The sequence below is a fragment of the Sapajus apella genome, unplaced genomic scaffold, assembly GCF_009761245.1.
Source record: "Sapajus apella isolate SASKATOON/1434 unplaced genomic scaffold, GSC_monkey_1.0 scaffold19, whole genome shotgun sequence".
Taxonomy (NCBI): domain Eukaryota; kingdom Metazoa; phylum Chordata; class Mammalia; order Primates; family Cebidae; genus Sapajus; species Sapajus apella.
In genome coordinates this window covers 10,609,026-10,625,748 of record NW_022436959.1, presented here as the reverse complement: position 1 = coordinate 10,625,748, position 16,723 = coordinate 10,609,026, and the positions used below count along the sequence as shown (strand labels likewise).

The 16,723-nt window shown below is 34.3% G+C and overlaps 1 protein-coding gene across 3 annotated transcripts in view; it reads right to left on the bottom strand.

Moving 5' to 3' along the window:
* Positions 1-5,429: 5,429 nt before the first annotated feature.
* Positions 5,430-16,723, bottom strand: part of SKAP2 (src kinase associated phosphoprotein 2) — a 222,209-nt gene continuing 210,915 nt past the window's right edge. Inside the window, exons 12-13 of one of the 3 annotated variants that reach the window (XM_032286940.1) lie at positions 11,921-12,022; positions 5,430-5,918 (exon numbers count right to left, since the gene is read on the bottom strand). In XM_032286940.1, the coding sequence (XP_032142831.1) occupies positions 11,930-12,022 (93 nt within the window). In that variant the 3' untranslated portion in view covers positions 5,430-5,918; positions 11,921-11,929. Of the gene's footprint in view, positions 5,919-7,901; positions 11,548-11,920; positions 12,023-16,723 lie in introns of those variants that run through there. The other 2 variants (XM_032286939.1, XM_032286938.1) reach the window with 2 other exon arrangements.

Below are 16,723 nucleotides of genomic sequence, written 5' to 3'. Positions count from 1 at the left end.
TCTCCTCCTCTTTCTTTCGCCTCCTCAGACTGTGCCTTTGTGATGATTTGGTGTTGTTTTTGTTTGTATGCTGCATACCAATTTCCTCTCTGTAAGCTCTGGAGACCTGACACAGGAAAGTGAACAACATATAAAAAGCTACTGGGGTCTTCCCAAATATTATTTGTAGGCATTTGGTGGTGATCAGAGAAAATGGGTACTTGTGCTACTGAGGTCTGTTGCTTATTCTGCAGATAATACTGCAGTTGACTTCAACAAAGACCTCCTCTTCTCTTTGCCGCATGAAAAGGGGACATATCCCCTCATTTAGGAAAGACGCAAACATAGCATTATTTTGAAATACAGCCTCACTTGTACCCTGCAGCGGGGTTTGCTCCAGCGATGGGGTACTTTGGAGACCAATTTGTTTAGCTGATCACTGTCTCTTTGACGGGGCTGCAAATGTTACCTTTCTTTTTCAATCAAAAACACAGCAGGGGGTGCCATCTGTTTGGCACAGGCCTTAGCTCACTTCCCCAATGCCTTTTTGTGCAGATCATTTTACGTGGCAATTTGCTAAAATCTTTCATTCCTTGGTTTTACTAAATATAAGTTTCCAAAATGGGCTGTTTGATTCTCAGAGTGTCAGCAAGACTCACAAATGAATGCAGTTTTTCCTGAACAGCCAGTATCAGATCAAATGGAGCATTTTTCAGAATTTTTTTTTAATGAACAAATCCCTCACTGTCATCCGATTGTTTACTTAAAACCGACATGTTTACTGAGGATGGTGAAAACACATTTGCCCTACTGAATTTCACTTCATTTTCTTTGTTTGCCTTCTACAGAGGTGCACTGTCACCAACACAGGCATCACAATTTTTAAGATCCTTGAAGAGAATAGGTAAAGCAAATGCATAGATAGAGCAACCGTATTAAATAGTCATTAAGAAACAACAGCTAGCAAGAAAGTGGTTAACTATTTTCCCCAGCTCAGACGCTGTTCAAAGCAATGAATACCGCCCTTGCCGCCCCCCCAGCCCCGCAACTCCAAGTAGGAACAGATGATCAGCACCACGTGCTGAAGCCACAGGGATGCGCGTGGATTTCCAAGTGCTTTGTAGAATACAAATGAATTATCCTCATTCTTCTCCTAGCAGAGCATATAGGCCAGACCTCATTAGAATTCAATATCACTCTGCTTTTCTAATGTTAATGTACAGTTATATAAGAAATACGTGTGTTGGGGGGGCTTATTCCACAATTATGTTCAACATGATATCATAATTCTGAAAACTGGACATAATCTTTATTAAAGGAAATTATTGCATTTCACCATTTTATCTTTGCTACTAATGTAACTTAAATTCCCATTCTAATAGTGGATTATAAGGGCCTTAATTCTTTGTGTCTCTCTTAAAGCTGCAGTGACTACAATACTACTGGCTTTATGGCTTTTTAAAAAATGCCGTGACTAAAGATCAGATTGTGAGGGCTCCATGTCCATCTCACTGTGAAAGGAACACAACACATTACATTAATAAACAACTGTAGGAGTTTTCTTCATCCAGGAATAACTCAGGGCATTAAGGCTTGAGGTCTTTTGTCTAGAGTGCAGCAAGAAGTGTAATGAAAACAAAAACACCAACATATAAAAATACAATTTATGCCCTTTTATCAAGTGAAGAAAAAGTTGGTTAACGTTTGAAAAGGGAGCAGTAATGTAAATTTATTGACAATTTTATTGTAATAATTAGATGTTTACACAGTCTGGACATTGTGGCTAAATCACTTCTAGCATGTTTATTTGCAGGGAGCTGTTTTCTGGGCAATGCGGCAGGTTCATTAAGAAGACATACTGTATTAGAATTCAAAGAAACAACCAGCTCCCATTCTCCCCTTCCCAGTTGTGTGTGTGTGCCTGTAGTTTTAAATATATATATATATTTACAAATAATGAAATAAAACACAGAATTCCCTTCATAAGAAAAACAACTTCCTTTGTGACCCCGAAATACCTTGAAAATAAATTTTGTATTGGATATCTTAATACACAGCATTAGAAAGACAACCTTTAATCACTATAACTAGCTTTTAATACCTAGAGTGTAAATGGTAATCTGTTTTTGACTAAGAATAAATTATGGCAGAGTATTAGGTCAGCTCTTGCTTTATCTTTTGCTTCAAAAAACAAAAAAAACCCATGGTAATTGTTTTAGATGAGATGCTTCTCTTCTCAACATGCTCTTTTTGTTTAAGAGAAAAAACTCATTCAGAGAGAAATATTTCTCTTAAGCAGCCTCAAACCAGATTAATGGATTAAAATTGCACACTTGAATAATTTGACTAAATTTAAAATATCTACATGGCTCACTTTCATTTCTTTGTGTGTTTCTATACTAATCTTAATATGTTGCTCTGATATGGCTTTCCTGTTTCCAAACTGAGCTAAAATGAAAATGACAGATTTTCAGTTATGCAAAAATAGCAATGAAGTGTCAGAAAAAATACATTGTGAACAAAATAATCTTTAGGAAAGATAAGAAATGAGAATAATCTTATAGCATGAAATGGGTCCAATAACAGAACACTCAGGCAATTACATCAGTTTTTAAAATTTTTAAACTTTAAAAATTAAGGCACTAAATGCTAAGCTATAATGAATGTTTCCCGCCTCAGTACATCCATTAGAATTAAGCAGTAATCAATATAGCGTATTCATTGCTATAAACCACAGCTTTGGGAGAAGCAAAGGATAGTATGCTTATAACTTGAAATTCTCTACTATAGTCATTTGGGAAAAGTTTAGAAAATGACTTATCTTTAACACAGTTGCCACAATTTAGGATAGTCCCACTGTTTTCCTTTATCAAAGAGTATGTAATGATAATATAAATACATTATAAAAGTAATAGTTTCCTAGTTTAAATTGGTAGGGTTAAGATAATAAGAGAAGCTTTGATTTTAGAAAGCAGTAATAACAGGTACATAATATATCTATTTTTCAAGCTGATAGAATTGATTAATGGTTCAAAATAATCAAGGAATCATATCACAAAGCACCATTTTAAAGAGAAGTGCTATGAATTAACTTTATACAATCATGACATCATCAGATATGTTATTAGAATTATGTACTACATTACACTAAAGATTACAATTGCTAGGCTAGAAAATGGAATCTTCAGTGACTCTGCATGATAATAAATATATTTAATAATCTTAAATAAACTCAAACTTACTTTGATATCTTCTGAGTAATTCAAGACATGAGAAATGAATTTTTAAAAAATCAGATCATGAAAGCCATTATTATTTGAAGGAATATGCTCAATTTTTTAGATAATTTAAATTATTTAAGAGTCCTTTGCATCTTTTATTAGCTTTGCCTAAAGTTATAACATTAAAGCATTAAGGTTACATGTAATGAGGTTCTGGTTTGCCCTTATTTCTAGCCCCATATTTTCACAAACTACAAACCAAGATTAGTGCTATATTACAAGGCTAATTAGAGAAAATAAAATTGTGTCACTCCTAGATACACATCTGAATAAAATGTTTAGAAAGTGTGTATTCACACTCAGACATTCATAGATACCCATCTGGAAGAAACAGTTCATAAAAGAATTAGATAATGGGCAAAGGAAGTCAGCACAAAAATTTTCCTTAGGATGTCAGTTTAAAAAAATTAATTCTTTGCTAAATTCAACCAACTACAAACAACATATACCTAAAGCAGATTGGTGGTTTTAAATATGATGAGAAACGTTTATTTAGAAACTATAGACAGAAGTAACATCTCTGTGATTAAAATTACCATTAACAGAAATTGACCGTAACTTGGAAGCCAGTGACTTGGTTTAAAATGCATTGAAAATTAAAGAAGAATCGAATCCCAAACTCCTCAGGATAATTTACGTCAATTTTCACTATAAAATAATAATACCAAGAGCTAATATTATTTCAAGTAGTATTACAGCCAATGCTGAGTATTAAAAATTTTTTCCCTTGCTTGCTTTTGGTGTGAAGGAGAAATTATTCGATCATTGTTTCATTTCAGTTCTCATATCTTTAAATGCAGGAAAGCCATGTTTGACACTATTGTTGATATTCCAGGTCACTTCTAAAAGTAATTTCACTTGAGCCTAACCACAATCCTGTGAAGCAGGGAGTACAGGCACCACTGGTATTCTTCAGACGAGGAAACCTATTCTAGGGCACAAGGCACTAGAGAGTGAAACTAGAATTTTGGTTGACTCCAGTTCCAGTGTTCTTACTACTGCCCACCTTCAGGAGAATACTGCTGGTTACAACTCTGTCCCCAACTTAAGAAGAGTCCTTATTCCTAAAGGGTAGAGGTCACTCTCAGCTTCCAGAGTTATGTTACCGTAACTGGTAGCAACTCTGTAAAAGATGTTCACATTATTCATATACACTTCAATAGCTACAAGCATTTTGGAATTTTTACAAAAAATAAATATCTCATCTGAAACAGTACTGAAACTCTTTCATTCCCTCCCCCTGTTTATTTAAAAAATATATACATGAGAAAAGATTCCCAGTTTGTTTCCCAGATAATCCCTAAGGTTCAGATGTCACAAAATCAGAGAACCTTTTATGTCTTAGGACACTGCTAGTGGCTTAACCTGCTAAAACTGTACCAAGGTAAGGTTATGTGGGGCTGTCCTTATCCTTCCCTGTGTTTACATCCTGTCTGTCTTATTTAGACCATGAATCTACTTGGGGAAGACCACGTCAAATTCTATGTTTGAAATATCCTTTGCACAGGATGGCAGTTAAACGTAATTTATTCAAAATGGAATCACTTAATTAGAGAGGAAGAAAAACAGCAAGCCCTGAGATGATAATAAAGAATAAAACAAATATGCTGACCAACTGGAGCAAAGCAACAGAGAGATAACACACACTGACAAGATTGCTACATTTCAGTTTTCAATTTAGGATGCTTATAACAGGATAAACACACAGTTACACACCTTGTTTTTGCTGGGTTCCCAGAAAGCAGAGGGCACACGTGACATTATGAACTCTGTAGAGCGGTAAAAATCCTAACAGCTTGTGGCTCTTATGACTCAGGCTCCTTGGAAAAGCCCTTTCTCTTGGGCTGTTAGACTACGAGAGGGCTCAATTTTACCACCTGTCTGGTTAAATTCCAGAGCCAATGTTAGTCCTTATTTATCTCTTAATCTTTTCACTCTCCCCACCCCTCAGCTTCCAATCACTGAAGTACAAAAATATTTTAAAAGGATTTCTTCAAAAAACACAACAAAAGGCTTTATGAGGCCCAGTACAAGGTACTACTTGAGTGTCCAAGGAATAAGACCTTTTACTTATGTATCAGATATTCCAATTAAAAATTCTTCTTAAATTCATATCTCAACAAGTAAAAGTCATGTCAGACATTGCCATCACTCAGTCACAAAATTATACACATTTGACAAAGAAGTTTATTGACTGTATAGTCTGTTAATAGTCCTTTAAACCATTTAAAAAAAAATCTATCCATTAAAACCCATCCCCTAAAAAACAACTATTTGAGACAGAAGCAGCTGAATTTACAGTCCTCTTCAAGGCTCCCCTGGCTGGTTAGTACTGGGCTTCACAGTGGAGGAGGTAGAGAGGATGGGAAAAGGTCCTCAGAAAAGGGTCACTTTGGCCTGATGTCCCCTCTGGACTCTGCTGCTTTGATTGACTTCCTATTTTCATCTGGACTGGAAGGTCAGGTGTTCCTGCATAAAAGTTTAGTCTCCATTGTAGCTGTTTTGGATTTGATATGATCACCACGGTATGCTTTACTGACTAAATCAGCCAAAATCAGTTATCCAATTGTCAATTATTGGATGATTCTTTTCACATGCTTCAGATTATTTTATAGAAATGGTGGCATCATCAGTGGTCAGCAAGCATTTGTTGTATGCCTTTTATATACAAAGAATTAAAGTATTTAGTTTTAATTCATCACAGTACTGCATAGCAGAATAGAAGGAGGCTGGTGTGAGGCTTGGTTAGGAAACTCACTAGCCTAAGGCTTTGGGGACAAATTACTTGGCCTGATTCCTAATCGGGAAAATGGTAATGAATAACAACTTAGCTCATAGGGTTGTCATAAGAATTGAATGAAAAGTGAACAGCATGACAAATAGCAAACACTCAGTAGATGTTATCTATTACTATTACTAGTCTTAGTTAAATTGGTATCATCACATTTGATGTGATAAAGGACACAGGGTTTTCTAAATGGACTCCATGGGGGCTAGGAAGGGAGGGTAGTGTATGAGAATCTGCTTATTTTGTTGGAATTTTCTCTTCCACTAAAGCAGTTGTCTTTAACAAGCATACACTAGTGTCATTAATTTTCTCCTTTGAGAGTACCTGTGTGACACTTTCCTCAAACAAGAAGTAAATTGCAGTTCAAGCTACAAAATGGCACCTGCTTGTACTCTAGCAGGAGTGATATTTTTATATTACAAAGTTGAAGCCAATAAACAGAAGACAGACAAGTGCTGTGCTATATTACCTCTCCAAGTAATGGCTAATAAAAAAGAAAACTGAAAAAAAAAAAAAAAAAAAAGAGAGAAACCTAGGGAAACACCTTCCAAAGTTCCAGCATTAAGAAAGGCACTTAAGAGATGGCTTTGGGAGCATTTTCCGTATTTACACCTTTGCAAATATTCAAGTGTTTTGGCTTGCTCAACTTCCAGCCCCTTTCTCAACACTGCACACCTAAACTGAGCAGTGGTGTGCCTCAGGCAACTTTCTGCATTTATGGTTCCTTTCATCTTAGGGACTCAAAGCACTTAACATAACCATACAACTTTAAATAAATAGGGAGTAAACGTTAACAAAAAGGACAAAAGCTAAATTATGATTAAATTTGGCAGTGACTATGAAACTTCTCACTTACTTGCAGAAAATTTTGATCTGTCCAAGGCGACAGCTAGAATGCTTTCATGATCAGATGCAGGAAAGGCTTCTCGGATATTACCCAGGCAGAATGCTGGGCAGCAGTGATTTGGGATGTTTCACTGGAAAGTGAAAGTAGATCACTTGCCCCCAAGCTGCCTGAGGCACCTGTGCGCCTTATTTGAGGTCACAACATTGAACACAAGGAAAGAGAGGAAGGAAACATCTAAGGACTATCTACCACAGCTCAACTTTCTTATTATTCACAATCTCACTACTTCTGTTACAACGATAAAATCCAGTCTACTCGTTGATGGTATTATGGGATATACTAACTGTATAAAGGCATTTTCCCTACCAGGTTTAGTAGTCAAGCTCTTTTCTCCTTAAATCTCAGGTCTTGAGATATTGTGGGGTGCCAAATCAGTTAATTAACAAATATTTACTGGATCTACACTATGTACTTTGTGCCATGCTGGCAATAAATAATATGTTTGTATATAAGTAATGATAGAACAGATTCTACTAGCAGAAAAAGTCCCTCAAACACAGCATAAATGAAATGTCATTCCATGCTATCCTGATTATATAATTTTTAAAGATTTATCTCATAACAAAATATTATCATGGGTTCTAACAGATATTCTGGAAGAACTCAACTATAAGGTAGTACGTGTACAATAAACTGGCTAAAGCTGAGATGTCTAGAAATCCCTTGTTCCCAATCCAGATGATAAACTGTTATGTATTCGAGTGTATATTAAACTTCTATAATAATATTTTAACAACATAGAACTTGTTTCTCTGTATTTTTGAATACTAAATATATTACTGATAAATAAGGCCATATTCATCAAATGTTTTTTATTTTATATATAGTGTACACACACACACACACACACACACACGCACGCACGGCATATTCTTTCAACCTTTGAATGAAGCTGTGTTTCCATGGCTTGATCATGTTTTGATCTCTACTCTCCACTACCTCTTTCTTTACCATGTGGATTGCTTTTCAATATTCTTGAATCTACTTAAGAGAAGTAAAAGTGATCTCTATATGGTGTGTGTCTATAACTCCAACAAATGAAATACAAATGATTGATTTATCTGAAATTTAGAAGAACTTTACTTAAAAATTCTCACAATGCTTCACTTCAGTCTCTCTGATGAAGTTCAAGGTCTTTAACAACATGTATATTAGGATTAGTTTTCTTCTAACTGCAAATCTGAATCTATAATATATAACTGAGTTCTATTTTAAATTATGACCCTGGATAGTACCAGGCAATGAATGACTAGCAAGTAGTAGAGTGGAGAAATTACATAAAATTATATAAAAAGTATAAATCACAAGAACTAAGAGTGAGCCTTTGACTGTACATATTTAAGAAATATTTCCATGGTAGCCCTAATCTTTATGCAAGGCTATATTCAAAGTGTTTGTAACTAATAGCAAAAATCGAAACAAAAAACCTAAAACAAAAACAAAACCCCACATGTATAGATTTCACCTACACATGGATGAAAAGTGATTTTTTTTCCATGGTCCTATAATACTTTATGTAATTATCTGTAATTAAATTAGCACAGAGTAGAAATAATCAGCTTACAATAAAATCAAGTATTCAAAACAATTGCTGGACTAAACAACATTCTTTTTCCATAAAGGAAAGTGTCATATGCAGCAAAGTGGCAAAAATAGTAAGGAGTGAGCTATGTTAAGTATAAATCCTGCAGCAATGAAAGTCATTTGTATTATCCTGACTTCTTTGAATAAATTCAGATGACAGCCCTATTTCATTTCTTCATTCAGTTTGGAGGCCAGATGGCATTAGAATCATTTACTTCACCTTGTTGTGGTTAATTACTACAATCAACACACTATTTTCCAAATTAATCATAACAAAGTAATTTCATTAGTAACACAGCAGGCTGTTGAATTATTAGCATCATAACAGTTTGCAAACAATTAAACTTTATTTGAACCTTAAAAATTTGCAGAGTGGAACATTATTGTAAGATCTAATGGCAATAGAGTACAAATTCAGTACAGAGCAAATAATCAAGCAAAATGCTATATAAAATATGACTTACAATCACCTTTGAAAAAAATTAGCTCTCTAACTGTTCATAGAAAAACAAATAAAAGCTAAGCAAACATAATGAGAACATAGCAATTAGCATATTTTCTAACAAGCCATGTTGTTTAAATTCATATTAATGATATTATTATGATCTTGAAGTGTATGTGATGCATTGTCAAGGGTGTAAAGAAAACTTTCTCCTTAGTTGTATACAAATGATTCCATCAAATGAATATAAAGCAGTCATGAATTGAAAGTAATGATTATTTCTTCTGTCGCTCCAGTTTGAAGTCTTGTTTCTTATGTCTCCCACCCATATTCCAGTTTAAAAAGAACAAAGGCCAGAGGAGTTCTGGATAGAAATAACTCCTTCTTTCTGTACTGTCACTGTTGACGAGACTATCTGGCTTGGAATTGTTGGTCATCAGTTGGCAAAGGACTCCCTCTCCTGGATTAACTGTAAAAGGAGGCAGAAACCTAAATGCTTTCCATCCTGGGCGAGTTTGTGCCGTGGGGGAGGGGTTTCAAGTGGTTTTGTCTGCAATGAAAAACTGCTGCCATCTACTGGCGTAGGAATAAAAATTTCTTTTCAGTCTGAACCACAAACCCAAACCCACAAAGGCTGCCTTGTCATTGGAAACAAAGGCTTTCGCTTTTCAACTGCTCAAAACCAGTCCACCAGACTCATCTTTGGTTGTCTAACTTTTGCCAAGATTATTTCGGTCTATTTCAATGACACTACGTGTGGAAAAAGTAACAACTGCACAAATGTAATTTTTGAAAACTTTAACTTCACAATGTCTATATATATAAATTTGTTTACTCACACTCCCTAATATCAAATTTCTTTTTTTTTTTTCCTTTGAGATTGGATGATCATGATATTGAGGGGATAATGGTAAAACAGACCTTCTCAAACACTGCTTGTAAACAGTTTTACATAAATAATGGGAGATTTCAAAATATTACCAGCTCAAATGCATGGTTAGACTCTTCATAAAGCAAAGACATTGAAAAGTTCCATAAAGATAATACCTGACAAGTAATGATTCAATATTAGGAGATTATGTGTATTCCAAATAATTATCCAATCAGCAATACATTTTGACATATATTAAGGCTATATTGGTATCTCACAGGCATTTTAAATACCTCTGATTTCAAATATACATGAAAAGGTAATTATATATATGATTCTACAAATCTTGTTCAGACAGCACAGAGTACAATGTCAGGCTAACACTACCTTTCTACTCACCTGCTGGTACATGCTACCACTGGGATTTCTACACTCTCCTCTCCAAACATTTCTTTTCTTTTCAGTGCTCTGAGAAATATATAGAAAAGACTCAGATCTGCTGTTCTGTGGTGGGACATAAATAGCATAGGAATAAGGCAGGATAAGAGTGTGTTTGGTTTTGCCTTTTTACTTTGAGAATACATTGAGATTCTTCTTTTTTTTTTTTTTTTTTTTTTTGAGATGGAGTCTTGCTCTGTCGTCCAGGCTGGAGTGCAGTGGTGCAATCTTAGCTCACTGCAACCTTTGCCTCCTGTGTTAAAACGATTCTCGTGCCTCAGCCTCCTGACTGGCTGGGACTACAGGTGCGCCACCAAGCCCAGCTAATTTTTTTGTATTTTTACTAGAGACAGGGTTTCATCATGTTGGCCAGGCTGGGAGATTCTTTATACCATTTTGTTAGTGGTAGGATGGAGGTTCTTATGAATTTTTTGTTCCATTAAATTTAAACAAAAGCACAGTGGAAAATGTTGCCAGGCCCATCATCAAACCAGGATATTTGTATGGTAAAATGCTTTGCACAAATCATACTTCTGGTATGCACTTGTGTGGCAAGTGACAGCACACTGCTATTTGCAACTCTATCATTTTTTCTTTCTTTTGGCTATATTTAATAGAAAGTACGTGTGCCAATCTGTAAAATTTCTTTCATAAAAACATGTTACTATTGTGTGAAAATAAATAATAACAATAAATTATCTAAAAGTTTGAACATTCTTTAGCATTCTTTGTTTAGCAACCACGTTCTTTAGCATCTACCAAAAAAAACTTGTGTGATATATTAAATTTAAAATGCTATGAAATTATATATTACACTCTAAAACTAACTTAGGTCCTAATGATTAAGAAACATTACAACTCACAGTAGAAGTAGCAACAGTAGACTACTATACTATAGTAGACTATATGGTATGTATAAAATAGTGATGAAATCTTCACACAACTCAAATGGGTAAATAAAAACTATATTTCTTTGCAAAATAGCAACAGGTATAACTTTACTGCTTGTGTCGAATTTACATTAATATCCTTCATTTAATTTCACATCAGAGGAATATTTTAATGAGTGACTGCATAAAGTAACAGTCAAAGACAAGTGATGTTTAACAAAACAGAGAGGTTAGGAGCTGTCACCAGTGCTTTCCTGATGCTTCTAAATCCAAAGCATTTGCAGACAAGCAGAAGAATCTTCCTTTTCTGCAGGAGAAAGGGAAAGCTGCATTTTAATTTTTTGATTCAGTTGAAACTTGATTTTTCCTGCTTAAAAAAATTACATTTAGCCAAGGAAAAATGTATTTTTACTCAACATTTTGTCAATTCCACTCTTCAGAAAGGCCATAAAAGTGAGTGTTTTACTGAAGAGGAAGAAGTTTGGGAAAACAGCTGGTTACTATCAAAGGAACTGTTTCTAAATAATCTATTCATTTCCAAAGTAAATTCCATGAAGTTTTTATTTTAAAAATTTATGTTTTAAAAATTAAACCAGATCAAACAAAACAAAAAAGATGTAGGGGCACAATCTTTGTATTATCAGAAAACTCTAAAGACTTTTAAAGAGGCAAAAGACTCATAACGAGAGACCAAGAGAACATATGAGCTATTACAGAATATTGGATTAAAATGTACTTACCCAGGACTCTCAAATATCATACATCTCCATTATGTAGGCTTTAGGCACCAAGCCAATGGCTCCCTTCATTTCTCCTACCCACCAGCCATATCTATTGTATTCCTAATTGAAAACAATATGCAATATTAACCTTTAGACTGGTGTAAGTACAATGTTGTTTGTATGCAACTTCTTAGAAATCTTATTTATAAAGTTAAAAGAGCTTGAGCTGCAAATGGAAACATTTTCATCTTTTTGTTTCTGGACACTTTAAAATGCTGTTAGGCAACAATTTAAATTAAGGTATAACACAAAGCCTGTTTATTACTGGGCAGAGAACACAGAACAATCACTCATGATGAAAACCTAGAAAATGAAACTACCTCAGGAAGCCTACTCTCGGGGACAGACTCTCTCCACAAAGCTTGGGGACACCTTTTATGTGTTAGAGGCTATAGAAGGTTAAAGCCAGGATCCTTAAGATACTATGTTTGCCTTCAAGAAGCTTATCATCTAGAGAGGATAAAATAATTTTTTACAATAAACTACTTATTTCTTAAACTTATATGACCTAAAATGATTTAGAATGTTGATATAGGTGTGCCCCTTCCTAAGAAAATCTAACATACACACTTTAATAGATAAATTAGAAAATAAGGAAACACTAAAAATACCAAAAAACTGCTTAAAAATAATTCACAAATAGGTTCCTTTAAAATAGTTTCCCTAAGGCATTTATTATTCCTTTTATTGACCATAAACTACCTTAGATAAAAGATAGATAGGTAGAAGGAATTTAAAGGTTGTGTTAGTCACCCTTACACTGGAAGATCAATAGAAAATAAAAGTATCTCAAGTTATAAAGCCAAAATATTAACCTAGCTCTAAAACACAATGATTGATGAATCACTTCTGCATTTACTTTGCAACTTGAGATAAGCAAACCTATGCCTCCTTTTCTCCCACTTTTTCCTCCTTTGACAGATACACCACTGCTTTAGGCATTGCGAATACTCGGTAACTGGTCTCATATGTCTGCCAGATTGACTAATGTATTTTTGTCTCAAATTTATTTATGTGTAGTGAGATACAAACAAAGTAAAATGAATTACAAGTTTCAAGAATAATATCCTCCAAAAGCAATACTCTTCACAAGGACTGTAGTGCTCAAATTTAATTTTTCATATAAGATAAATTTTTTAAATCAATCCCAAAAGTCATTCAGTAGGTTACGATTTTCCAGCGTCTGAGTCATAGATAAATGTGCATATGCATATTGAGTTATATATGGGGAGGGAATGTTAATACTAGTACAGACCTAACATTTGTATTGATTAGTATGCTATTGACTATCAGAAAGGAAAATTATGCAGTTCTTTAATACAAATGTAGCATTTCATTAGCGTGTATGAATTGATATGTCATCTATCAATAGAGATTATAGGATAGAATTTATAGGCACTTTTTCAAACAGTGGGCAGTATCAGGATTAGGTTTTTTTGAAGAACAAAGTGAAGGGGGAGAGGGGAGAAAAGACTACTCCTGCAATTCTTATTCTATTGAGGGCACAGCTCTGGCTTGTGAGGCAATAAACTCAAGATTTTAAGTTTTAAACTTTTAAAGTTCACTGATGGTGTGAACTTAGTGGACAAAACTGTCTAAACAACGAGGATACTCTGATTCCCAGAACCCAATGTTGGCTATAATCTCTGTAGGACATATTTATCAGAAGAAAATACTAACTGAAAGTCATGATTAGCAACCATTGTATCTTAATAGGTACCTAATAAAACTGCTCTTTTCTATTTTTAAGGCAGTGAATACAATTGGAGCCTAATGCTTAACAAAACAAATGTACTTAACCATCAGACTACTGTATGATTTCAAAATGGATAATTAACAGGGTAGGTCTGAATGTTAAAGCTCTTATCCAATGTCAATAGAAAATTTTTAAAACTGATTATTTGGAATGAGAAAAGGAACTAGCCCCCTGCTCCCCAATGATAGACATAGAAATCATTCAGTTAGAGGACACATTATTGGCTTAAACTTGCTTCCAGAGAATGGCCCTCAATCTGGGGATCAACGTTTAGATTCAAATTACAAGCCAGAAAGTTATTATTTTATAATATTCTACTTTGGTCATAGTCTATGCTATCAACTAAAGGCATGTTGTTTTCAAAAAGCTACTCACACCTAAATTTAAGAAATTAGTTACCAAGAAATTACATCAACGAAGGACAGACTTCACACTTGAGAGGATTCTGTGCTACGGTAGAACAGTAAGATTTATTAAATAGAAAGCATAGTGGTAAACAGTAGGGAGGAGCTTAATCACCTATAAACAAATCCCTTAAAAGTAGCACTCTAGGGAGAAAAAAGGTTTAGACTAAAATAAATGCTTCACTTAGTTTAAAATAATTGAAAAACATATGAAATATACAGTTCATAAAAATGCTCTAAAATATCAGATTTAAATCAAAAAAGGGTTAAAGACCAGAATATTTAGTACCTTATATTTGTAAAGAATTGCAAATTATACTCCTGTTTGGAATTAATGCATTACGATCAAATGTAGTGAGGTAAAAACATAGGGGGCAAATGTATGGATTTACGCTGCAGCCATTAGAGTATGTTGACAAGACTGCAAATACAGGAGCTTTTACTTTGATCATTACCCTTCTCTGTATGAGCCTCCTGAGCAACATGAATCCCAATTAAACCATTTGCAGCCTATAAATGGGAACGAAAATGCTTCTTGGAATACAGTATTCTAAACTTTGGCCTGAACATTCAATATCATGCAAGGTTTCCTTTTGAAAAAGAAAATCTGCCTGTCTTTCCCTTTGCTCTTTGCCACCTCCAAGCAAATGTGATTATGCATGATATATTACTTACAGTGGAAAATAATGCAACCGATACAATGTTGTTTTGCAGTCCACAAACTAATTATAGTATTGTTCTATAAAGTCACAGGTAGATCATTTAAAAAACAAAAATGAAAACTCTCAAACCCTATCTTCTTAGCAAACAAAAAATAAAGAGACAAACCATACCAGGCTGTCGTCTAAATCTTTGAAAGATTAGGAAGCATCATGTAATCTTTATGGAACACAGTTCTCAGGTACAAGGAGGTCTGCCATCTGGTATCCTTCACCTATTCAGCTCTTAACATCAGTTGAAATGCTAACATAGGCAGTGACTGTACTTCAGGAGGACTGATAAAATAATGAAGAGTCCTTTAATCTACAGGAAACCATTCTAGTCAATTTATAAGAAATATTGCATCCCTTTGTAGGACATGTAATTATTTTCTATTAATCACGTGCTATAAAGCTACATTATGCGGTTATTCTGTTATCACTAGAAAGAGGCCTGCAGTCAGCTTCTGACAATGTTAGGTAATTACTAACACAAAGCTACTTTCTCCTCCCACAGTAATGCTATCAAGATCCAAAGGTGTAGTGAGGCTTATTGTATAAAAATAGTACTCAAAAGAAATTCAGTATCTGCAAAATGGATGGCTTCAAGGCAAAATGTAGTGTGGTAATCAAAGAAGCAAAAGAAGCCAAACTTGCCCAGTAATCCAAGAAAATAATAGTAAGGCAGTAGTGAATGCTTATGATCTACCACCCATATTTTCAATTTTCATAACGCTGAAATCATTTTTTTTTGTTTTATTTTGTAGTTGAAATTTTAGGCCCCAATTAATATTTATTGAGTGACTGGATAAGAAGGCAGGAAAAAGGACTAGTTATGATAAAGTGAAACAGAGACTTTATCCAACATAATATTAATATTTAGTCAACTAAATCTTCTTTCTCTGCTGGTATATTATTTTACATTTATATAAGGACCCAACATTTACTTAATCTTTTTCAGCACCATGACTGTCATTTCTTGGGTATATTAATCCACTTTCTGCCAATAATACAGTAAAAGAATGCTGACTTAACAGAAACCTGGAACATTAATACGATTTAATGATGTACTGGCCCTTTCAGAAATTAGTTACCCATGTGTTTGAAAGCAACAGGTGTTTGCAAAAATTTTTGTGTCCTTTTTCCAAACATGTATCTGTGCTTCAAAACATATCAGCCTTTTGTGAAAATGAAAGTAATTTTACTCACAAAATATAAAATACAGCAAGTTTAAGAACCAATGGACTTGACTGTTGTTTTCCAAGTGTTCACTGTGATATCTTTATTCATAATCACTGTAGTACTATAAAGACTAGATACCTATTTAAAGTGTATAATACTTTCATCAAGGCTACCTCTTTAGTCTCTTGTTTTTTTATTAACTCTGATTAGAAACTTTGTAATAATCCTCTCATTTCTCATATATCCATCATTTCAAAAGGCTCTCTTTAAAATGTACAACAGGAACTGTACAACCTCGGTGTTTTACTATTACTATCTACACATTAACTGCTTGAATCGTAGATTCCTAATCTGTTAAATGAGGAAACTGACACAATCTGCAAGGACCTCCATGATGTTTGAGCACCACCATTCAAGAACCTGACTGAAGACACTAAGTTCCCTAGTGGTGTATGAAGATCAATCTCATTACTTTATAATTAACTATGCAGGTGTGACTTTGAGTTCCTCTAATTCAAAGAATTACTGTTTTTTCTCCTTGCATTGTATACTCCATTTTTAAAGCAAGAGAGACAAAGACAAGGAAGCTGATAGAATTTAATTCTCATAACAAATTTTAGTTTATATCCCTGAGTCATGATATATTTAATTCAACTTTCTACAAAGTCAACAATTATAAACCATACAGTAAAAACTGACATTCAGACTCATAATGTTAGGC